General features: G+C 20.6%; 9 protein-coding genes across 9 annotated transcripts; 2 read left to right on the top strand and 7 right to left on the bottom strand. All coding sequences in view use genetic code 6, as the record gives it.

The window, feature by feature from the left end:
* Positions 1-191: 191 nt before the first annotated feature.
* Positions 192-1,205, top strand: TTHERM_00571980 (2,3-bisphosphoglycerate-dependent phosphoglycerate mutase; the record flags this gene model as incomplete). Its single annotated transcript, XM_001027704.3, has 5 exons — positions 192-522; positions 582-715; positions 779-926; positions 1,002-1,088; positions 1,138-1,205. The coding sequence occupies 5 exons, from the start codon at positions 192-194 to the stop codon at positions 1,203-1,205; spliced, it is 768 nt and encodes a 255-aa protein (XP_001027704.2).
* Positions 1,206-2,232: 1,027 nt separating this feature from the next.
* TTHERM_00571990 (FYVE zinc finger protein) lies at positions 2,233-4,375 on the bottom strand (the record flags this gene model as incomplete). Its single annotated transcript, XM_001027705.3, has 6 exons — positions 2,233-2,566; positions 2,704-2,894; positions 3,275-3,524; positions 3,906-4,017; positions 4,106-4,165; positions 4,246-4,375. The coding sequence occupies 6 exons, from the start codon at positions 4,373-4,375 to the stop codon at positions 2,233-2,235; spliced, it is 1,077 nt and encodes a 358-aa protein (XP_001027705.2).
* Positions 4,376-4,805: 430 nt separating this feature from the next.
* On the top strand, positions 4,806-5,429 carry TTHERM_000571989 (hypothetical protein; the record flags this gene model as incomplete). Its single annotated transcript, XM_012799759.1, has 2 exons — positions 4,806-5,015; positions 5,307-5,429. 2 exons carry the CDS (start codon positions 4,806-4,808, stop codon positions 5,427-5,429), a joined length of 333 nt encoding a protein of 110 aa, XP_012655213.1.
* A 1,613-nt stretch (positions 5,430-7,042) lies between these two features.
* TTHERM_00572000 (glutathione S-transferase, amine-terminal domain protein) lies at positions 7,043-7,885 on the bottom strand (the record flags this gene model as incomplete). The annotated part of the gene is made up of 2 exons (XM_001027706.1): positions 7,043-7,633; positions 7,697-7,885. The coding sequence occupies 2 exons, from the start codon at positions 7,883-7,885 to the stop codon at positions 7,043-7,045; spliced, it is 780 nt and encodes a 259-aa protein (XP_001027706.1).
* A 1,320-nt stretch (positions 7,886-9,205) lies between these two features.
* TTHERM_00572010 (glutathione S-transferase, amine-terminal domain protein) lies at positions 9,206-10,110 on the bottom strand (the record flags this gene model as incomplete). The annotated part of the gene is made up of 2 exons (XM_001027707.4): positions 9,859-10,110; positions 9,206-9,796 (listed from the first exon to the last, which is right to left on the bottom strand). The coding sequence occupies exons 1-2, from the start codon at positions 10,045-10,047 to the stop codon at positions 9,206-9,208; spliced, it is 780 nt and encodes a 259-aa protein (XP_001027707.3). The 5' UTR covers positions 10,048-10,110.
* Positions 10,111-11,090: 980 nt separating this feature from the next.
* Positions 11,091-11,923, bottom strand: TTHERM_00572020 (glutathione S-transferase, amine-terminal domain protein; the record flags this gene model as incomplete). Its single annotated transcript, XM_001027708.1, has 2 exons — positions 11,091-11,675; positions 11,729-11,923. The coding sequence occupies 2 exons, from the start codon at positions 11,921-11,923 to the stop codon at positions 11,091-11,093; spliced, it is 780 nt and encodes a 259-aa protein (XP_001027708.1).
* Positions 11,924-15,001: 3,078 nt separating this feature from the next.
* Positions 15,002-15,613, bottom strand: TTHERM_000572019 (transmembrane protein, putative; the record flags this gene model as incomplete). The annotated part of the gene is made up of 1 exon (XM_012799758.1): positions 15,002-15,613. One exon carries the CDS (start codon positions 15,611-15,613, stop codon positions 15,002-15,004), a length of 612 nt encoding a protein of 203 aa, XP_012655212.1.
* A 1,385-nt stretch (positions 15,614-16,998) lies between these two features.
* TTHERM_00572050 (hypothetical protein) lies at positions 16,999-18,122 on the bottom strand (the record flags this gene model as incomplete). The annotated part of the gene is made up of 6 exons (XM_001027711.2): positions 16,999-17,069; positions 17,153-17,242; positions 17,341-17,558; positions 17,677-17,766; positions 17,816-17,893; positions 18,118-18,122. The coding sequence occupies 6 exons, from the start codon at positions 18,120-18,122 to the stop codon at positions 16,999-17,001; spliced, it is 552 nt and encodes a 183-aa protein (XP_001027711.2).
* An 870-nt stretch (positions 18,123-18,992) lies between these two features.
* On the bottom strand, positions 18,993-23,310 carry TTHERM_00572060 (hypothetical protein). Its single transcript, XM_001027712.3, has 7 exons — positions 22,797-23,310; positions 22,675-22,731; positions 22,214-22,476; positions 21,373-21,493; positions 20,902-21,125; positions 20,233-20,686; positions 18,993-20,006 (listed from the first exon to the last, which is right to left on the bottom strand). Exons 1-7 carry the CDS (start codon positions 23,293-23,295, stop codon positions 19,507-19,509), a joined length of 2,118 nt encoding a protein of 705 aa, XP_001027712.3. The 5' UTR covers positions 23,296-23,310; the 3' UTR covers positions 18,993-19,506.
* Positions 23,311-25,048: the final 1,738 nt, after the last annotated feature.

The raw sequence follows: 25,048 nt of genomic DNA, 5'->3' as shown, positions 1-25,048 counted from the left end.
TAAGATATTTATATTTGACATCAGTATTCCAATTAATAATTTATAGAATTTCGTATTAATAAACAATTAACATGGTTAAAATATCTTCAAAATTAATAAATAAATAATCATTATTAATTAATTATTATTTTATTTATTCCAAATAATTAATTATTAAGCTAATAGCAAACTTAAAAAATAAATTAGAGTTTATGAGTTCAGAAAGTAAATACAAAGTTGTGTTTGTTCGTCACGGTTAGAGCGAATGGAATCTTAAAAATATATTTACAGGCTGGCATGATATTCCATTATCAGAGCAAGGTCATCAAGAAGCTACTCTTGCAGGATAAATTTTAAAATAGAAAGGTTATAGTTTTGATTTAGCAATAACAAGTGTCCTACAAAGATCTATTTAGACATTCAATCACATAGCAGAAGAATTATAAATTCATCATATTCCTATTATAAAATCTTGGAGACTTAATGAAAGACACTATGGCTCTTTACAAGGCTTAAATAAATCTGAAACAGCTGCATTACATGGTAATTAATCTTATTAATTTTTTAAAATGTATTCATCATTGTAATAATTTTTACAATAGGAGAAGCCTAAGTCAAAATCTGGAGAAGATCATATGACGTGAGACCTCCTGAAATGTCCATAGATCATCCAGATTACCCAGGTAAGGATTCAAGATACAAGCATATACCACCCTCAAGCTTACCAAAAGGAGAAGTAAAAATTATTTTAAATTTTTTTTCTGTGTTTTAAACCAAATTATTTAACGAATAAATTAAGTGCTTGAAAGATACTGTAGAAAGAGTACTTCCTTTCTGGACTGATACTATATGTAAAGCAATTATTGAGGGTCAAAAAGTAATCGTTTCAGCTCATGGAAATTCTCTTAGAGCCATTGTTAAGTATTTAGATAAGATGACTGATGAATGTATTTTATTAAAAATATTTTTTAAATAATTTTTTGCTACTAGAACTATTTATTGAATTTATTTATTTTTAAAAGAAATTATGGAATTAGACATACCTACTGGAGTTCCTTTAGTTTATGAGCTTGACGAAAATCTTCTCCCAGTTAAGCATTACTATTTGAGTAAGTTAGTACAATACCTATTGAAAAATAAAATTTTTCTTTAAAATAGTCTCATAGGAAGAGTTAGAAAAGAAGATGCAAGAAGTCAAGAATCAAGGAAAAGCTCAATAAAATTGAGCTTTATCATTATAAATTTAATACATTTTATATCATTTTTATTTTTAATAAGTAAAATTTGTTCAAGATTTTTATTTTATAAGAATAATTATTTGTCAAAGAAAATAGTTTTAATTTTATATTAATTTTTTCAAATAAATAAATTTCCAATATTTCATTAAAATAAGATAAAATCAAAATTTATAATTTAGTTAAAAGATCCTAAAACATGCTATATCTTGTAATAATAAATTATTGTTTTACTTTTTAGAATTCCTTAATAGATACATTTTAGCATGATTAAAAAATAAAAATTAAAATATGATATTGTAGATGTTAAGATTAATTAATATTAGAAAGTTTTATAACTTTAAAAAAAAATATTATTTTTAAAAATATTTGTAAAAACCTCAACAAAAATTTTAAAACAAAATCAATATTAAACTTAAAATTAAGTCAATTTTTTAAATCTTCCTAGATCTTATTTAATTTATATTATAAATATAATAGACAAACAGTTAGAAATAATAGGATTAAAAGAAAATAAAATTCAGTTAGTTAGTTAGTAATTTATTTAATTTTAGTTAAATTTTTAATGAGATATATATTTTAAATAAAGGGATTAGATTTAAGAAAAACAAACATATATATAAGTTTTATAATTATAATTATTATAATTTAAGAATTTAAAAGTAAGTACAAGAAATATTATTTTTTATATAGTTAGTTTATTTGTTAATTTAAAATATTATTTATTTAAAATATTGTAGAAGCTTAATTTAAATTTGATTATAATCAAAATAGTAAATTTCATGAGAAAAATTTTTTAAATAGAATTAATCTCAAGACAGACTTCAATTTTATTACATTCTCCCTCCTTAATTATTCTAAGACAGAGTTATTTGATTAATTAATTATTAAAATATATTTGTAGCCTTTTCTAAGATAAAAGAAAATAATAACTTATTAAAAGCATTGTAAATTGTTTAAAAGTATCTTCAAATTATAAAATTTTTCTTATTATAAATTCCTTTTTCAAAATTTTTAATCAAAAAACACTACAGTTAGTTTTATTACAATAGCCAGATTACTATTCTTAATCTTTCCTTTGTTTCTTATTTTTTTTTTTTTGATTACTTAAGGAAGATTTACTGTTTCCATTAATACTAGAATTAATATGATTATAATCAATTATAGATACTTGGTATCTCATTGCTGACTTAGATCTTGGATGCTCTTCAAGAAAATTTGTAGCATCTTATTGTGATTAAAATTTTTTTTTATCAATATCCTTTTAAATAGATTCATATTGAGATTTAACGTTAGCAAACTCTTCTTCTTTTTCTTCTAGTAGCCTTTCTAAATCGTTTTTATGCTGATGCCTTAATATTTTGAACAATATAATTAATACATTTTAGAATTAATTTCTCCTGTAAGTAAAATTGTGCAACATTAAAAATAAATACAATCATAATTTAATTAAATTATCAAAAAAATGAACTATTATATAATTGATTACAATTCATAATATCTAGATCTCAATTGAGTAAGCTCTTTTTCTTATTCCTGGCCTTCAATTTATAATTTTTATATCTTATCTTTAAGTCCTTAGTTATCTGCCATCTTTTTATTTTGATTATCTCTCATTTCTGATATTTTATTTTTTTTCTCTTCTATCTGATGTGCATATTTTAATCTTATCGTTTGTGTCTATATTAAATTTTAAATTAGTTATTAATGATATTTTATCAAAACTCTTAGTTTCTCCTGTAAAAAAGAACTTAAATTTAAAAATCCAGCTTCTTATAAAAAATTAAATATATACTGTTAATACTACTTAATTAACATCATGGCCTTCCAGAACGTTTAAAAAAATAGTCTTAAAATATTTTTTTATAATAAAAAATGATCCTAATTAAATTTATTTTAATTAAGCAGGATTTGAGTATATAATTCAAATTTAAAACCAATTCATTTTCTCAAAATCTCATAAAAGTATGAGAGTAAATTTGATATAGATGGATACAAATAGCTAATAAAAATATGATAGTAGGGTTATTAAATTTGATAAAAGATATTTTAAAATTTACCTAAAGCTTAATCTCTTCATTTATTTTTTATTTTTTATATAAGTCTTCCTTTTTTTTTTCACACTCTTCATTTAATTCAGTTCTTTACTTATCTTTTTCTGTTTTGTTTTTGAAAAATGACTCCACAATTCTTTTATAGAGAATTTAATAATGACACAGATCGCACACTCTTACTTAATTTTCTTGATTTTGAGGGTCTCTTCTTGTTCTACGAGAGCACTCTTTGCAAACACATTTACCACAAAATTAACTTAATTATTTATTTATTTATTTTATTACACATTAATCAAACTTAGATATTTTAAATATTCTTGAAGGTGGGCATTTATTTAATGATATATTAACTTAAGGCTTTTTTCTATCTATAAAAACTGCTTATTTTTCTTCTTGTTCTTCTCAAGTTGCGTAATTGATTTATTATTTCTTTTAATTACATTAATTTTTTTATGCATTTATGAAAATCTTTTATTAAACATATTCATATTGTATGATATTTTAATTGCATTTGATATTACATTGATTTTGACTTAGCAGGAGATTAATAAATCTAATACGTCAATACATAAACAAATAAACCATTATGCCAAAAATCTGAGCACCTAAGAATATTTTAAATGTAAATTAATGTTACCAATTCTTAGAAGAATTCAGCAATTAAAACGAAATATTGCAAACTTGACATTTTTCAGATTTTCTATATTTTTCGGGTGGGCAAATCTAAGTAAAATTTTTATGTGGTTCCTCTATTTATAGTGTATATTATCAGATAAATATTCTAATAGATAGAATAAATGAGCAATAAATCTATTTAAAAATTAATATTTTGTTTACTTTCCAACTCTGAATAAATGCTTCTATCTTCAGATCCAATACTTACTACATTTTAATCAACTATTTATTAAATATTATTTTAATTTAACTTCTAATGCTTTCAATTTTTAAACTATAATTGATCCTTATAAGCAAATTACATTTTTTAGGCGATTAAACTATTTTTTAAACAGACCTTGTAAGCAATTCAGAATGAGATTCGCTCTCATTGTAATCTTTATATCTATCTTATAATTTTGAAAGAGTTTGCGCCTATCCAACAAGTGCCATAATTTAACAATTTATAGATAATATTTTTGAACTTTTATTTTAATGTGCTATTTGCTATGTATACTTGATTGTTCTATTTGATTTACTCTTTGATAATACAATAATCAATCAAAAATGAACTTTGGTAATTGATTTCTTTACTATATTTTCAATTTATTTTTTTGCGAATTATAAATAAATTTTGCAAACCAAATTACATATAGTGCTATCTATAAACAAAATATTCATTTTTATGACCTTAAAACTATACATGAAATAATCAAAATACGATTTAAATTTCTCATTCTTTTATTGCTTACATATTTGTGAGAATTAAATAAAAAGATAAATTTGCTTTTTATGTAATCTAAGTATAATTTTAAGCAAATAATTAGCAAATATAATCAAACTCTTTAAAAAATTTACAAACAAATTTAACTTATAATTGTGCATGAGGAAATAAATTTTTGAACTAACTTAAATATCAGACCATTCTGCGTTGAAATTGATACAATATTACTTTAATTAATTTTATACAATATATTAATTAATTTTGTAATATAATACCCATTCAAAATAAGTTATTTATAACCTTAATTAAATGACTGATCAGGAGATCAGATTATTGCTATTCAAATTATTTAAAACTTTCATCTTAAATGTAAATTTTAATATCTATTTATTTTTTAGTTAAGAATTAAAAAAAATTAATTTATTATGGGAAAAATATTTTTTCCAATCAACTTTTAAATATAAATTTTAAAGATTTTGTTGCTCAGATAAAACTCATTAAAAAAAAAAATTTAATTTGATATTGAAATATTTTTTTATAGGAAAGACTATTTCTTTTATTTAGTGAAAATATTTTTCAAAATCAAAATTAAATTATAAATTGCTTTATGATAATAAATATTTTATTATTTTTTTTTATTAAATGATTTTAACATTTTAGGTTAACTACAGAAAAGTATAGTATATTAGGAGGAGAAGAAGAAGACAATATTAAAAAATTGTTAATATTATATTTCATATGAGCAAATTTTAGATTAAATTTCTTGAAATTATATTAAAATGAAACAAAAGTATGCAAATTTGTTACATTCTATATTTTTATATAAATCTGTTTTGAAAGTTTTTTATAGATGAGTAGGAATGTCAAACATATATGTGTGTCAATAAGCAGCATATGATTAGCACAAAGATTATTAGATATTTTATTTACTTCATCTCCTACTAAAATCAAGTTTTGTTAAGAATTAGTAAAGAATTATAAATTATGTATTTTATTTAAGATTTAAGTTAAAAAATAATAATATAAATATTCCATAACATCAAATACCTATCTCTAGATAGGTTTGAGCTGTTTTAAATAATCAGAGTTTTAATTTCATTTCTTTAATAAATTTTAGTATATCAGGAAAGAAATTAGATAATAGAAAATAACAATTATATTTAATTAAAATTGAATAAATGTCGAAATGATGATATAATTAAATCAAAAGTGATATTTCTAATTTAAACTTCTCTACACTAATAAATTATTTTTTATTGCATATGCTTTTTTTTTAATTTTAACTATCTAATATCATCAATTCATTATTAATTTCAAAATATCAAAATAAAAAATTAATTAAGATATTTAATTGATTTGGTAATTTATAGAAAGATAAAATACATGCTTTAAATGTAGCTATTTTAATTTATTTTCATTTAATTTAATATTTTGTTAACAAAAAAACATATTCTGTATTTTCTCTTAAATTTCACTCACCCTCACCCCAAATTCAATTTGTAATTGATGGTAAAATATCTACTTATAGATATTAATTTATTAAAAATCATTTATATAATTGGTTTTCGATAGATATATATGGGTAATAATTTAGCTACATTAATTTATCATTCATGTTCAAATATTTCTTTCATATATTAAAGGAAAAAACATTTGATTATGAAATATTAAAAAATTAAATTAATTTAATAAAATAAAGAATTAATAATTAATTTTGATTGAAAAAAAATATGAATTTAAATGAAATTCTATGATAATATGATTTCAGATTCAGTAATTATAAAAATAAATTAATGTAAATTTTAGATAACTTAAACTTTTATTTTATTACTAATATCTAAATTATAATTATTTTAAGAAATTAGTTTAAATTAGACAGCTTCAATAAAACTTTATTTATTGTATTAATTTTACAAAAAATTATGTTTAAAATTTGAATAAGTTAGTGGGAGATTGGCTGTTAGTTTACTGTTTTTATTTAAGTTTGATAATTATTATTATTATAATAAATTATGAAAATTAGAAAAAAATAAATTAAATTTATTTTTTAAAAAGATAAAACAATTTAAACTAAATATTGGATTATTTATAAAATAAAATTATTGAATAAATAAATTTAAATATAAACCAGTAGACAGACTATTTAAGATTGAATTTTAATTAAATAATACATTCAATAACTATAAATTGTTTAGAAATATAATGTTCTATTAGTTCAAAATTATAGCTTTAAGGAGTGTATTATATATAATTCATCTTACATTTTTCTTAATCAAAAAATGGTTTAAAAGCTAAAAAATGGAATATTTATTAAAATAAAATTTATTGAATAAACAAAATAAAATATAAATCAGTTTACAGTTTAAAATTGAATATTAATTAATTAGTTAATACACTCAAGCTTCTACAAATTTTTTAGTAATATAAATTTCTATAAAATTATCAAAATGATAGCTTTCAGGAGTGTATTATAATTGATCTAAAAGGAAGTTATCTCCTTAGGCAGGAAGATTAAGAGGATTAGTTACAGTCCTTTTGAAAGAGTCGGATGAAATAACATTTTGATAGTAAGTTTTGAAATTCTATATTAGTTCATCCTAATTTTCAATTTAATCAAAGAAATTGACTTTAAAGAATGCTCTATACATAGCATCAAGCATTTTGAAATGAGGAACAACAGCAAAATCAACATAAGTTAATGTGTCTCCTTCGAAATAGTTGTTTGGGTTTAATTTAATTCTTTCAGATAGCTTTGAATTTTTTGTAAAGAATCTCACAGCTTCAGCTAATTCGTTAGCAAGCTTCTTAGATCCTTCAGCATCCTTTTTTTTTATAATTCCAAGTATAGCCCACATTTTATCAATAAAATTTTAATCAAAGTAATTTGCCCATATTCTCTATTATGTCTTTCTAATGTTATCTTAAGGGAAAACACCACCAAATTCATTTTCTAAGAATTCAAGAAGAGGGAGACTTTCATAGATAATCTAATTAGTTAATTGAATATATATTTAGTTAGTTTGATTAATTGTTCAAGAAATTATAAATACCTAGTTGTTGAAAGATATTGAAGGAACCTTTCCAAAAGGATTGATATCTAAATATGCCTACTCTTTATGTTTAAATTTATACAGATCAACTTCTTTGTAGTCATACTTAACTCCAATGTTTTCTAAAGCAAATCTCACTCTTTAAACATAAGGGCAGAGGAGAAAACCGTATAATGTTAATTAAGACATTCTTTTATTTATAACCTTTTTTTAGTGTTTTTGTGTTTTTTGTTTGTTTGTTTTTATAATGTTATTAATCAAAATAAACATATAAACAACAACAGTTCTTCTAATATTTTCTTTTTTTCTAGATTATTTCTTTATCTAAATTTATTAAATCACATTGATGTAAGCTTTTTGAAATTAATTTGTAATAAATCATAAAATATATCAAGTTCTTTTTATTTTGATGAGAAATCTTTAAACATTTTTCTTTATTTATTCTTTTTAAGTTTATAATATATTTTCTCAATTAAAAATTCTTCATTTATTCTATTAAAAAAACTTATTTTATTTTTACATTTTTTATAATAACAGAATTGTTCTAAAGAAAATAATCTTTTAATTTTTTAAATTGATGTTATGTATAATTTTAAATAGAAATATATAGTAAGCTAGCAATTTATTTTATGAAAAATACATAAATAAACAGAATATTTCTCTTCCAATTTCATATAAAATATATTATTTTATTTCATATCTGTAAAATGAGCTGTTGTCTTTATAATTTTTCATAAATATTTAATTTTAAATTGTATTTTAAAAATATTAAAAAAGTTAATAATGAATTCCTTTAATATGAAATTAAATCTAGTATGTATTAATTTTTAAATAATATAAAATATTATTAATTTCATTATTATTTTTAATTATTTTTACAATAATAATTATTTAATGTAATTTTTTATAATTTGTATTTAATTTAAAAAATTTAATTAGATCTTTTAATTTATTAAAAAAATTAAATACATAAAAAGAGCTTATATTAAGTATGTAGAAAAAGTAATTTTTGCTACCCTATTTTTAATTTATATTTTATTAAAATTAAATTTAATCTTTTAAAATTAACATTTTGACAAAAATCAAAAGAAAAAATAAAAATAAATAAAACATTTAAATAAATTAAATAGCCTTAAGCTTTCTTTCTGATTTCTAAAATACAAGTTGTAAATAATTTAAATACTTTGTTTAAATTAGATTAGGATATCACTTTTTCCTAAGCTTATTTAGTCAATTTAATAATATATTATTAATTTTATGAAAAAATATTTTTAAAATTTTTGAATGAATAAAAACTTAGAATGATTCTTCAGCTAACTATCTTTAATTAACTTTTGCAATTATTAATAAATAATTTTTAAAATAAAAAATAGTTTAAATCTATTTTCTTAGTTATATAATAACTTAAGCTAAATAATAGAATATTTATATTCATAAAAGTATTGATTTGACAAAACTAAAAAAGAAACAATATGGAGCTTAACATTAAATTTTAATTTATTAATATAATCAAGCTTATGCGAATTTTTTATTCATGTAAGTTTCTGAAAGGTTTTCATAATTAAAGTTTTCAGTTGTGTATTATAACTCATCTAAAACGAAATTGTCTCCTTATGGAGGTAGTGTAACAGGATTAGTTACAGCCCTTTTGAATGAATCAGAAGAAACAACATTTTAATAATAGGTTTTGAAATTCTAGATTAACTCATCCTAGTTTTCAATTTATTCAAATAAACTGCTTTTAAAGAATATTTTATAGTTAGTTTCTAGTACTTTAACATGAGGGATAATAGCAAAATCAGCATAAGTTAAAGTATCTCCTTCAAAATAGCTGCTAGGATTCTATTTAATTCTTTCAGATAATTTTGAATTTAAAGTAAAGAATCTCAATATTTCAGCTAGTTCGTTAGCAAGTTTTTTAGATCCTTCAACATCCTTTGTTTTTATAAGACTAAAGATTCCCCACATTTTACTAATAAAATTTTAATCAAAATAAGTTGTCCAAATTCTCTATTAAGTTTTTCTGATGTTATCTTAAGGGAAGACGCTGCCAAATTCATTTTCAAGGAATTCAAGAAGAGGAAGACTTTCATATACAATCTAATTAATATAATAAATGTTAAGTTAGAAGATTTAAAGACTGTAAATTTATAAATAAATACCTGGTTATTAATAACTATTGTAGGAACCTTTCCAAAAGGGTTAATATCTAAGTAGGCCTATTCTTTCTATTTAAGCTTGAAGAGGTCAATTTCTTTGTAGTCATACTTAACTCCAATTTTTTCTAAAGCGAATCTCACTCTTTATACATAAGGGCAGAGGAGAAAGCCATATAATGTTAATTAAGACATTGCTTTATTTGTTTATTTGTAATTTTTATAGAGTTTTGTTTATTTTTTATTAATATTTATTATCCTGATTTGTTTATAAAAAGAGTTTTTGAAATGGGTTTTTTTTGTTCCAGATTATTTCTAAATCAACTTTTTTTAATTTTATGATATTGATTTTCATAGCACATCAGAAAACATATCAAAATTCTTTTTATTTTTCTAAAAATTTTCTAAACATTTTTCCCTGTTTTTTCTTTTTAAGAAATCTAATCTATTTTCTAAATGTTCTTTATTTATTCTTTTAATTCATCTAATTTTAAATTTACATTTGATTTTTTTCAGATTTATTCTTTAGAAGAATTTCTTTTCTAAATTTTTAAAACTTGTGTAACCCATATATATAAAATTGAAATAAAGTCTAAGAAAGTAACAAACTTTTTTAAAAAGTAGAATGCATAAAATAAGCATTTATAATTTTATGTTGAGTAGTTTATTATTTATTTCTTATTTTATGTTTAATTGGTTATCAAATATACAAAAAGATGTGGCTGTCAAAATACATTTAATGCACAATCGTACAAAAAAAGTAATTTAAATATATTTAAAGAGTTAATAATTGATTTATTGAATATAAAATTTAAAGAAATTAATGGTTTGATAAATACAATTTTTATATTGTAAACATATAAAAATAATATAAACTTTTTAATTGTGAATTATAAATTTTTAAAAAAAATCATGATTTCATTTTTATTACTAAATAAATTACATACTTATATTTAATTGTTTGTTTTTCAAAACATTTTCTATGAATTAAAAATGTTATTTTATCTCATATGATTTATTAAGCATCAAATATATATTAAAATAAGTAAATCTCATACAAAAAAAGCAATAATATTTTTGTAAAATTCTAATAAAACATTTTGAAACATGATAAAAAGTTAATTTGGTTGATAACAATATTTTGATACTTTAAATTCTATGTAAAAATAGACAACAGATACAACAAATCAGTAAATTTTATTTAATTTTTAAGAATTAATATTTTCAAATTTAATTAATCAGGATTCAAATCTTTTGGAAAGATAAGCTCTTACGAGTTTACTGTAGTCATAAGTTTCGGGAGTAAAGTTAAGGCTATCAAGGAGGGAGTTTTCTCCGTGGGCTGGTAATGATGGAAGCTTATGGGTTATTCTATTATAAGCTTCAGAAGAGGTTACGTTGTTAATGTAGGTTCTAAAATCTTTAATTAGATCATCATTTTCAACCAAATCAAATAATTATTTGTTGAATGTGACACGAACAATATCTTCTAAGTATCTTGTATGAGGAACGACAGCAAAGTCAACATAGGTAAGTTATTCACCTTCATAGAAAGTTTTAGGGTTAGCCTTTACTCTTTCTGATAATTTAGTTTGCTTAACCCAGTACCTGATTTCTTCTGCAAGTTTATTGGCCAACTTTTTTAAGCCCTCTTCGTCCTTGCTCTTGTAGACTTAGAATACATCCCAAATATTTCCAATCACATTTTAATCATAATAGTTTGCCCATATTCTCTGCTGAGCTCTTTTTATAGTATCTTTTGGGAAAACATTTCCAAATTACTCTTCGAGGAACTCTAGCAAGACAAGACTTTCATAAACATTCTGTTTTTAAATAAAAAATTAGAAAAATTAAAACATTTATTAATTTATTTTACTGAGTTATTAATGTTAATTGTTGGGACACATCCCAAGGGATTAATAGCAAGATATTCTTCTTATAAATGCTTTTTAGCTAACAAATCTATTTCTACATAATCGTATTAAAGTTTCAAGGCTTCCAAAGCAAATCTCACTCTTTGTACATAAGGACAAAGTATATTTCCGTATAATTTAAGGTGGGGTTATGACATTCTTTCTTTTGCAGATATATTAATTAAAGATTTGTAATAATATTTGATTTTTATTTCCACAATAATTTTTAATTGCTTTTCAATCAAAAGAAAAGATCTGGAATTCTTCTTCAACTTATCTAATCTGATCTATTTTTGATGAAAATCATCTAAATTCAATAAACCATTTATTTATATCTTACTTTAACTATTTTCAATTTGCTAAAAATATTACTTTCTTGTATTTAAAAAATATGCGTGTGTAAAGTAAAATATTGAATATCCTTATTATATAATTTTCAAAAAGAATGAGAGCTTACATAATATTTTAAAGCTAAATAAAAAACATTTTTATGTTACTTTCAAGTCTTTATTTATTTAATAATTATAAAAAAAGTGTATATTCTATAGTTAGTTATTGATAACATCACATTTGAAAGAATATTTCTAGAATTTTAAAAATATAAGCAGTATAAAAATATGAGTAATTAACTTTATATAATAATAAAATAAAAAGATTATGTTATCTATTTAAAATTATTTAGAATATTGGAATAGTTTTTAAAAATAAATTTAATTTTAAAAAATAAAGAGAAAATTAAAACATATTTATAATTTTATTTTGAAAAAATTAAAAAAAAATATTTATTTTAAATCCAAAAAAAATAATTTTTATTTTTACATTTAAAAAATAATTTTTAATTTAAAAAAAATATAACCTTATTTATTTTATCAGCTAATTCAATACAAAAGAAATATTTGCCTACAAACATGTTAAGCATTTAATATTTTTTGAGAAAAATAAAAAGCATTAAAATAAATAAATAAAAATAATTTAAAATATATTTAAAACATTTTAACTTATTAAAAAGATTTTTAATTAGAGGCTAAAAAATAATATGAAAATAATTTTTGATTTTTGTTTTATTTAAAATTTTACTTATTAAATTAAGTCAAATAAATTAATTATTCAAAAATGAATTAGTTAATAAAAAAATTATTAAATTTCTTCTATTCTATAGATATTTTTTCAAGCATGTAAAAATCATTTATTAAATGATCAATAAATATACATTTGATTTACAGAATTTTCATAGAATGTTAATTAAACAATAAACCTATAATTCCCCTATTATTTAAAACACAAAAACAATTATTTGATAAAATAAATTTTGTTTTACAAAAAAGGTTGTTTGGAAGCAATTAATTTTTATCAAATTTATGAAAAGAATTAATATTTATAAGATAAAAATACTAAAGTTATAAAACTGGACTGTATTAAATAAAAATAAATATGAGTTATTTAACGTAAAAATAAACCTTATAGATGATAAAATACCCACATTAAAATTTTTTTAATTTCATAAAAGAAAACTATATTTTGAAATAATTCAACACTAAAATCATATAAAATGTAAAATATCATGAAAACGCTCTTAAATATTTTGGAAATTTTATGTAGCCTAAATTATTTATTAAATAGAAATATATCACATAAATATTTTGATAAATTCAAATAAATTTGACTACAATATTATATATTGAAGTTATGAAATATAGAAAATCTAAAATTCAATTATTTAATATTAAAAAATAGAATTTTATTTTTATATCAATTGATTTATGATTTATTAATATCAAAAAATATAAAATAAAATAATAATATCAAAATTTACTTTTTTAAGAGTATTTTTTTATAAAAGCTGTTACTTTTTATAATATTTTATTTAAGTACTTCAATATCTTTTAAATTTAAAATTTATTCAGTTCAAAATAATATTTAAATATTTTTAAATGTCATAAAACTATTTTTTCAAATTTTTCTTTACAATTTTAAATATTTTAGTTAATTAAGAATGTAAAAATAATACTAATTTATTGATTTTATTTTTATTGAAAAAGTTTTATTTTTTCATAATAAGCTGAGATAATGATAAAATATCTAAATTATTTACTATAAGTCTTCAACATCATTAGTTTTCTGGCCTTATATTTATAAAAATAATTCTTAAAAATTGTTCTAATCCAAAGATTAACATTTTAGAGAAAATCCTTTAGACATACTGTAATCTTGAAATTGAAAAAATTTAATAAGATTATTTTATTAGTATTTTTTGAGAGTTTTTTATTTTTATTTTTTCTGTTTAATTAAAATTAAGTAATAAGTCTATTTATTTATTTATTACCTTATTTCTGGAACTGATAGATAGATAGATATGTTGTAATAATTTTATTTTAAATATTGCTTTCTTTTATGTTAAGTTTATAAAATTTAAATCAAATAAACAATTAAAAATAAATAAAAAATGAACAAAAAAATAATAATCTTTTTGGTTTCTATATCTCTAGTTATATCCACAGTTTCTGGAACTAATAGTAATGGTTGCTATAATGGATGTGAAACTTGTAATGGTATAGTCTGCCTCTCTTGCTGTGACCCTAACTCATCAGTAGATCCTTACTAAAGAACTTGTTTGTGCAATAACGGATACTATGCTTCATCTCTAAACCCTTTAAAGTGTGATCTTTTGTTAACTGGTAGCCCACAAAGTGGGTGTGAGATTGAACTAGGTCTAAATATTGACAACTTTGTTGTAAACACAAAATGTTACTATTACACTGAAAATTCTGGTTAAGCTGGATAAGAACTTAACTTCATTAGAACAGATATCACAATAGATACTTCTCACTCCTAACTAAATTGTAATACTTGCTTATCAATACTAACTGATAAGGTATAATACTAACCTTCTACAAATAACTATCCTACAGATGACTAAAATTATATTGATTTACCTGTACCTGCTTCAGGTATACCTTATGTAAGTCCATTACCTGGTGGTAACGTTGGTGATTTAAGAGTTTAGATTCCACTAATTGATGTTTACAGCCTTGCATACAGTCAAACTATTAGTTCTGATGGTTCATAAATTGTATAAATCTTACACTTTAGACTTTTATTAGGTTACGATTCTATTTGGTTGAATGCTTTTAAATGGTGTACAACAGTATTGACCATCAGAGGTGAAGTCCAAACATTTACAATTAACGTAAATATTTAGACAACAAACGGTTGTGCAGAAGGTACAACATGTATCATCATAGCAGATTTAGATGTTACAGGTAACTAATACTTATCTGATTTTGTTACTGTAAAGAATCCTGCTGACTACACAGTTGGTGATCAAATGTATATGAGAATATGGTTTATTGATTCTACATATACTAAATAGCTTTCATTCCAAAGTGTATACTTCTAAGATAGCAATGGTTAGGTATTCGATTATACTTCACTAATCGTGCCTAGTGGAACAGGATGGGATCATGCAGATAATTCCTTACATGTTTAATTAACTTTAATTGAACCTTCCTAGAATGCTCTTGTTTAAGTTAACATGCTTATCGAAACAGCAGATGCACGTTTGAGGTCTTTACAAAGTTCATCATCATCATCATCGTCATCACCAAGTACTAATCCAAATTAAAGCAATTAAGCAAGTCAATAATTTAGATTCTAAGTAGCTTCTGATCCTAACAGTCCTCAACAATCATCATAAGATAAAAGCTCTTCAAAAACAAGCTCAATAATGTTGCTTTTAGGAATGTTAAATATTCTTGGTATTGTTTTATTTTTATGATATAAATGAAATTAAATAATAAAAATTAAACTGTATAAATGAGTAAATATATAAATATATTAAATATGTTCATTCAGTATAATATAAACACTTTGCACTTTAAATATAAAATCAGCTTTTTTTTAACCCAAAACACATCATTTTAAAATACAATTTTACAAAATAACTTAAAGATGAATAGATAAATTAATTTTTCAGAATTTTTTTGATGAAGAATTGCCATTTGTGAGAGGTCAAATATAATGATTATTATAATAATCTAGGTTTTCCTGATCCTTAAGATAGGAATATCAAAAAAATATGAAACAATTTTAGGTGAAGATATGAGTTCTAATATTAGATTTCTCAATATTAAAATAAAATTAAATAAAAAATATACAATGAACCTAAAAGAAATCTGACTTTAATGAAATTTATCAAATTAAAAATTTTAGTATTTAATTTCAACAAGATAAAAAATAATGAAAACTTACTTAATTCTTTTTTCATTTTAACCAATTTTCAAATAAAAAAAATCAAAATAATTTATTAATTTGAAACTTATCCCCTCACGCCATAGTTTATTTCCTTATTATTCTCTGTAAATTTGCTTATTTAATTTTATGTAAATTTAAAAAATGACTATGAATGAAGAGTACAGTAATATTTAAAGAAATTTAAAAATTAATAAATTTTTGTTTAACTAAAAAATAAAATTTTAATTTTCTACCCTTTTTATTTTATTTCTAAATAAAATAATTAAGAAAAATCAATTTTAAAAAGAAAAGATTAGCTTAGAAAAATAGTGAAGATATTTAAAATTAATATTTTTTAAAAGAATTAATCAAATTAAGAGGAAAATTTAATCATGATGATAGTTAAAAAAAATTAACCAAGATAATTATTTTAAGTAAATCCTTTGAGTTAGAATTAAAACTATAAAAATATATTTTTAAAGAGCCAATATTAATTCAAACTAAATTTAATCTACTATTCCTCATAATAAGGTTTTAAAAAAATATTTATGTTTTTATTCTATAAAACTTTTTAATTAAAACTCTGTTATTTTGATTTGGCTGAATAACATAATTTAAAGGAGAATACAATTAATTTTTCATTTTAATACATAATAGTTTATAGACTTACTGTGATTTACTTATTTTTTTGCTGTAAAAATAAATTATTTGGGATATGATTTTTATAAATTAAAAAAAAGAAAATTAAAAATTACCAAAGATCAAATTTTAGATTCATAAGTAATTTACAGGTACCTAGTAAAATACAAATAGCAGATGCTCCTGCTTCTCCAATTTTGTTGTTCCTTATAATAATAAAATAATATATAAATATACATTTATGTCAACTTAAAAATTATTTAAGGCTACAATAGATAAAAATATTTATTAAATTATACAATGAATTTAAATTTATCCTAAAAAAAAATTAAAATTTATTACGAGAGGTTAATATCTAGATGAGTCAACGTTCTACAACAACTACCTAATGCTTTACTAATTGAAAATGCACCTTCTTTTCCAAATAAATTTGCACTTTTTAAAAATTTTACAATTAAAAAAAAGTTAATATTGAAAAAGAATTTTTGAATTCATTAACGATAATCAATAAAATTTACGATGCTTTTAAAGTTAATCTTGCCAGATTAGCACAACTATTAATACCTTCAGCAATACTCTCTATCTATCTGTCCCCCATTTTATTTTTCCTTTCCAAAAAAATTTTTTTTAATAAATAATTTATTTACTTTTTATTTAATACAATAAAAATAACTAATAATATTTAATAGAATTATAATAGAATTACCAAAGCTACAAATTTAAGTTCGTTAATGCTTTGTACCTATGTAATACTTTGCAAATCTAAACTGCACCTCTGTCTTCAATTTAAAACTGTTATAACATCTTACTTAAAATAAAATAAAAATAAAAATATTAATAATTAAATTTAAATTTTAAGTTGTATTCTGAGTGCATTTATATGTGCGAGTATTTCTATTCTTTCTATCTTCAATTTAATTTCCGCTTTTATTATATATATAAAATATTATTTAATATAATTTACTACAAAAATAATCAAAAATGTAAATTAGTTTAGAAAGATGAACTTATTATATTTAAATATAAATTAAAAAAAGACTACTCTAAATTTAGCTGTAAACTTTTGAGATTAATTAGATTGCTCATAGTTTCTTCTAATAGAATATTTCCTTAATCTTAAATTTCATTTAATCTTTTAAATTAAAAAATAAATCAATTAAATATCAATAGTTCGATTTTACCTAGGTTCTTTACAAGCTTCAAATTTTAAGTTAAAGATATTTTGTAAAGACAAAATTTGGGCATATATTTAATTATTGCTATTTAAATAAAATATAATTAAAATTATTTTAATTTATTTAAATTATTAAATTAACAAAATGATTGAAATTAATATTTTATTTAACATAATTTAAAATGCAAGATTCAAACTATCAGCTTTTTATTAATGGTAGAAATAATTAAGGTGAAAATATAATATTATAATTTATAAAACAATTTGTTGGATATATTAAATATTTATTAACATATAAAATACGTTTACCTCATATTATTAGTTTCAATTAAATCCTTTAAGAAAGTGTATTCAGCAAATATTTAACTTACCTAATCATCTGAAATATCTACTTTACTACATATTAGATTGATATAATAAATCATGATATTTAAGAAAGTAAAATTAAATTGTTACTTAAGATTTAATATCAAAGATTCTAATTTTTCACATTATACTAAAGAAGTGTTAAGCTAAGTAAGTTACTCATTAAAAGAGTACAATTTCTATTTATTTTATTAATAATAATTTAATTTTAGAATAATTAAATTAGATTTTATTTATTCTTAATTTTATAAATTTAAAAAAAAGAGAAAAAGTTTTAAAATATTTATTTTTTATGAAAAAAAATATTGTTTTTAAATATTTATCATTAAATATTAATATATATATTTCTTACTTTAACTGTAAGTCAATAAGAGTTAGAGTTTTCAAGTTAGATTTCATTAACTTTTTATTTAAAAAAAATATTTTATAATGATAAATAAAAGTAATAATGAAGGATACATCTTCCAGATTATTAAAGCAACTCCATTTTTTTAATTTTATTTTCCATTAATATTTTTTTGATTATTAATTTTATCAGGTATTAATAATTCTGATTAATAAAAATCTTAATTATCTTTTTAAATTTTCTTATTTTAGTTAAACCTTTCTAAAATAAATTAAAATAAATTAGTCTCCTTATTTTTTCTCTTTTCATATATATATATATAGTAAATATAGGGTGGCCCAGAAAAAATTTCGTTTTTTTTTAAAAAACAAAAATCTTTAATGAATTTTGAATTTATTACAACCCATTAACCTACAGAATTACTTATATACCAATATTATTACTATATAATTAATGAAATTAATTTTTTTAATAAATATTTAATTAAAAAAATAAAAATAAATATAATTGTATTTGAAAATCATAATTAAATTGTTTAAAAATGAATTTGATTTAAAAGGAATTAATATAATTTAGTTAGGAAGGATAAGACATGTATGGATATAAACTTCAATTCTAAATATTAAACTTGAAGATTTCATACAGTTAATTGCTTAATATATTGTTGAGTTATTTAAATATATAGTATTTTTAATATAAAGTCAAAGATATTAAGTTATTTTTTCATTAAAAACAAGGTATTTAAACAAACTTATTTATTTATTATATTTAGATAAAACTAAATGTGTTTGTTTATTTGTCCAAAAAGATATGCAAGTAGCAAATCTGAGTGAAGATCAAGAATTATTTAATAATTAACTATATTTTTGAACTATGATTAATATTTATTTATCAAAGGTTTTTTTGCTTAAATTGATTAGTGACATTTTAGTGGTTTATAATTTGTATAAATTTAAATAAAAATTCTATGCAAAAATCAAAAATTCTCAGGAACATAGAGCGACATCCAAGAAACTATTCCATTCCATTGGATTATTTCTCTATAGTTCCATAGCAAGAGATTTAATTTTATGAACAATATGTCCAAGAGAAACGCTTTTGCCATTAGAATTAATTTATGGAATATGAGCTTCTTCTTCGGATAGTTAGTCTATATTTAAAATTATTCTCTCTAAAGTGTTATAATAACTGTAGCTCTTTTTCTTGAATTCTTTCCATTCGGCAAATTCTTATTCTAAATTCTTATAAGTCTAATTTAGTTTGTTTTTTTCATCAAACATCTAAGGCAAAAAATAGCTACATATATTTTTATCTTCTCTATCTAACAATTTTAATATTAAAAGGCATGGAATTGTTAAAAATATATCTGCATCGCGGCAATCTACAGACTCTTAAAATTCTTTATATTTATTAGCAGTTGTTTCAATAATATGTGAAAAGTGAATCAAATAATTGCATTTTTTTCCATCTATAAAATAGTTTTTTCCTTTTTTAAATAAGTTAAAAAAATTTTTAATCCAAAAAATTACAAAATTATTTAATAAAAATCGAAATTAAATCATTTAATACAAACGAAATTCGTTCATTAAGAATGTAGAAATTTTGAATATTTTTTTATCCAAATAGCTGTAATTTAAATCCAATACTCATAATTTTATTAAGTTGTTGGTAATGATTTACTTAATATATAAACTTAGAATTTATTTTATTACCTTTTTCCCATGAACTCTCATAAGTATTTAATGCTTAAACTAGATCATGGTTGTTTTTTAGCTGCGGATCAACCATTTCAATATTTTATTCATATTTTCTAAATAAGGCACGTAAATTTTAAAAGTTGTTTTTGATTTCTTCAGCCAGCACACGGACTGCTCTAGATTACTCATTTGTAACTTTACGAAGAATACCTTCAGCTTATATAAGAATTTCAATATCTAAATCGTCTCTACCTTTGCCTTCCATGTTAGCAACTGCATTCATTTGGGCAATATATTTACAAAGTGTTTTTCTAAGATTTGTGTACTCTTAAGATTAGCTAGAAATAAAGATTCTCCCTTTTATTTTTTCTCTAATTTCAAAAGAAGTTAATTCTTTTTCTATTTCTATTGCACACTAAACATATCTTCTTGCTTCTGTCTCAATAACCATTAACTCCATCACATACAACTAATTAGTTTTTATTAATAATTTAAAACATCCCATAAATAAATTTGAAAAAAAAACTATTAGAATTCTTAAACACCCAGATATTCATTATAAATTCGCTTTAAAACAAACATCGCTGAATATAAATATGAATATTCAATTATTGTATTTTAGTTGGTTATGTAGGATTTGTTAATAAAATGAATAATTATTAAACTAATTATTTATGTATTTACCTGTTCAAATTTAGCCCAGCAAATATCAAACTTTTCAAGACTCGAAGCTATTTCTTTTTTGATAGCATAGGAAGACATATTAAGATTTTCTTAGCAAGTTCTTGTATATGCATTCCTCATAATATGAGACATTTTAAAGAAACTATTTAGCAAGTTCTAACCTGACTCTAAAACTTCTTGAGAGAATATGTACTTTTCACCATTAACATATAGATAAGGAAAACCTTTTGTAATAGATTTAAATTAATTAAGTATTTTTTTTAGATGAAAATTAGTATATTTTTATGAATAGTATTTTTTGTAAATAAAATCTTAATATTTGTTTCATATTTATATTAAATTTAATTAAATTGGTCGATTTATCGATTAATATTTTGATAGATAAAACGGCAAATAATAAATTTTAATATCTTTCTTATAGAATATATAGAAAAAAAAGTAAATTAAATATAAAAAACTATTAAAATATACCTTCTTGTGCACTATCTAATATTTCTGTTAAATAACAAAGTTCGCCATTTTTATAAAGGATTTTATATGCCTTTGAGAATTTTTCTCTGTATGCTCTACAAGCCGTTTGACATTAAAATTACTTTTTAAATTAAAAATTTCATTTTTTTATTTAATTTATGAAATATTATTTCAAATTTTTTTTCAGTTATTTTGTTATTTTCTTCATTCTAACAAGTGCCTAAACATGTTTCTGATCTTTATGATTTTTAATAATCATATGATCTTTTGTTATTATTAGCGAAATAGTTCTAAATATTTTGGTTTGAAAAGAAGATTTTGCTATTAACAATATGCTAAAATTAAATAAAAATCAATGATAAATTTCTTTTTTGAGGTATATAATTGCTAAAAGTTTAAATTTAAATCTAAATGGAACAATTAAATTCTTTCATTAGATAAAAATTTAATCTACAATCCTCTCACCTAATTGACTTTGTTTTGATTATTTAAAGATGGGAAAGTCAATTAAAGTAATATATTGATTGATTGTAGATCACTTAATAATATTATTAAGATGATCAATCTATCACATTTTAATTTGTGATGGCCATTCAGATTGAGAATACATTTGTAAAATAAATAAATCAATCATATGTTATCTCTGATAATTCATGAAGCTTTTCTCATTCAATTAAATGAATATGTGCGAATGTAATGAGAGAATTAATTAACATAGAGATTTTTATCTTTTAATATTTTGAATGTAGAAATAGACTAATAACAGGCACTATTAATAAAGACTGAAGAAAGTAATTAAGATAAGTGAAAGAAAAATATAAGGACAAATGAATAATCCTACCTTAATGAGTTTTTCAATTATATTCAAGTATTTTCTGAATATTTTCTGACCTTCTGGAGAATCCAAATCAAATTTCTAATAATCCTTCTATATAAGCTTAGATGATACAACTATAGCTTGCTCTAATAGCAAAAAATCATAGCTTCTTTTGAATTCTTCAAGATCAGTTAATGGACGAGGAGGAGCAGTGGAAACGCGAATAAATTACCTTTCATCCATAATTTCACTCATTTCGGATATGTCATCTCCTTTAATATTAAAATCTATATTAAATAAATTGCAATTAGTAAAATGAGAGAGGAGAATTATGCCATATATTTGCTCAGGCATTTTGAAATTCATTTTAAACAAACTAACTAAATAACTACTTTTAATTATATTCTCCTTATGATAAAAACATATAATACATACATATATATTTTTTTGTATTTTTTTTAATTTTTGCAAGTAATCTAAATTACCTTCTTAAGATTCATTATTGCTCCTTTCTTAGTAGTCCTCGATTTCCTGCTAAAAATCTAAGATTTACAAAAATATGGTATTTCTTTTCCTAGCTTACTACAATAAATTTAATATGTTTTACCTCTGGCGTATTAGTTTTAAATGTTTGAAAGACTACCGTTCCCATTTGAAAAAGTTAAACTGCTACTATTTTGGTAATTGAAATTTATCTAGTTAAAATCATCAGAGTTTTACTAGAGAAAATAAGTATGATCTCGCATAGTATTTTCGTTTAAGGAAGAATAAACATTATTATTGAGGTTGTTTGATGCTAATGTTGAAAAGCTCATTTAAGTATTTTATATTCGGCTGACTTATTTAAACTTTAATTACTCTTTCTCTTCTTTTTAATAAGGATTACTTGCTTGCTATTTTGCTATATTGATTTATTTACTTTTTTTGTTAATTTATTTTTCTTTTTATTATTATTTGAGAGAGTGGTTGATTGATTGACTGATTGATTGATCGTATATTTGATTTGATTGATTCGTTTGTAATTTATTTGCCTAAGTTTGTTTGGTTATCCACAGCTAGCTATTGATAATATTTAATAATTAATAATAATTGCAGTATTTAATCATATCAATCAATCTATCTATCTATCTTTTTAAAGAGAGATGGAATTAAGGCTCATAATTTAATTGCAAGTTATTGATAGATCAATCTTTGATTTTAAAGGCTGAATGGAAATTTTAGATTTTAAGAGAGTATCAATGAATTTAATTTAAAAATTGAAAAAACCAATGATTTTTTGATTTGTATCATCAATAATTCTGCTAATAGAAATAAACAAATAATTAAATAGATAGATACATATTTTCAATTAATTTTCATCTCACATACATAAATAGATAGATAGGATAAGGCTTTTTTTAATTTTTTTAACTCTAATCATGTTATTGGCTCTCCATACCCTAATTACATGAAATTTAAAATAATTAAATTTTCTGTCTCATTCATTCGTGTGCAAATTTTAAATTTTAAAATGAACTTTATTAATCAAAGTCCAAATTAAAATTCGTTTACTACTAAGTATTTACTTGTATTATTTCTTCTATTGTAGAGATATTATACGTTTTAAATATTTTCAATTTAATTATGGAGATATTATGTTGATTAAATTATTTCTAATAAATATTTCTAAAAAAATTCTATGAAATTGTGATATTTTTTAATTTTACCAAATTTTTGAAAAAGAAAACTTTGGTTAATAGTAAAAATTAAATTTTAGATTTATTCTTTCTTGAGAGAAAATAAATATTTGATAGTAATTCAATTAATCTTGTTTGTCTTTAAAAATTTCTTTTGCTTTTCTGTGAATGTTAGGGAGTAAGTAAAGGTTAAATTTATACAGAAATTGATTAATTTGTTATCTATTTTATACTATCTATTTACTTCCATACAAAAGAGTTATTCACTTTTAAGCAAAAATAAACATTTCAACTAGCACATTTTCAATTAAATTATTTTAATAATTTTATTTTTATTTTACTTAGAGTAATTAATTTTAATATCATGAATCACATACAAAAATTCTATGCATTTATTTGTAAATATTTTTTTTGCTTTTATAATTAATTTTTTTATCATCTTTTACCTGAATTGAGTTCCTCTATTGAATATAAATTAAGATAAAAAAGTAAAGATACCAAAACAAATTTATAAATTTTCAAAAATTTGAATTAAATTACATTTAATATTTACTCATATAACATAATAAAATACTTCTAAATTATAAATTAGACAAAATAATATTTTTCGAACTTCTATTCTATGTCTAATTTATTCTTTTTAATTATTTCTTATCCTATTTTAAGTAAATAAATTTGAATTTAAAATGCGTAGCAAAAGAACTTTGCATTCATTTAAAAAATGATATTGATATTGTAAGTATAATAAAAGAATTAGTCATTTAAAAGTTTTTTAATTGTTAATTTTAAGATTACATTAAATCAAAAATAGTATATCAAACTCTATAAAACAACCAACCAATCAAACTCTCTGTCAATCAATATCTTACATTTTTTTATGTATTTATTTTAATTAAAAATTTATTTGATTAAAATTACAATTATTGGATTTGAGTTTGTTTATATTCAGTAAAAACTCATTTGATATTTGAACTAAAATATTCATTGATTTAATTTTTAAAATAACCATAAATTATTTTTTTTCTACATAGTTACTGCTCAGATTTACATATATATCAAATTTATTCAAAAATTAAACATTCTTATTATTGAAATTTTCAACTTAAATTTTAAATAAAACATTTTTCTGCTTAAAATTTCGCAAAACTTTATTTAAAAATATGATTAAAGGCTTAAGTAAAAT

Source organism: Tetrahymena thermophila, assembly GCF_000189635.1.
Source record: "Tetrahymena thermophila SB210 genomic scaffold scf_8254431, whole genome shotgun sequence".
NCBI classification, from domain to species: Eukaryota; Ciliophora; class Oligohymenophorea; order Hymenostomatida; family Tetrahymenidae; genus Tetrahymena; species Tetrahymena thermophila.
The sequence above is the reverse complement of the archived record's forward strand: the minus strand, read 5'-3'. Positions and strand labels throughout refer to the sequence as shown.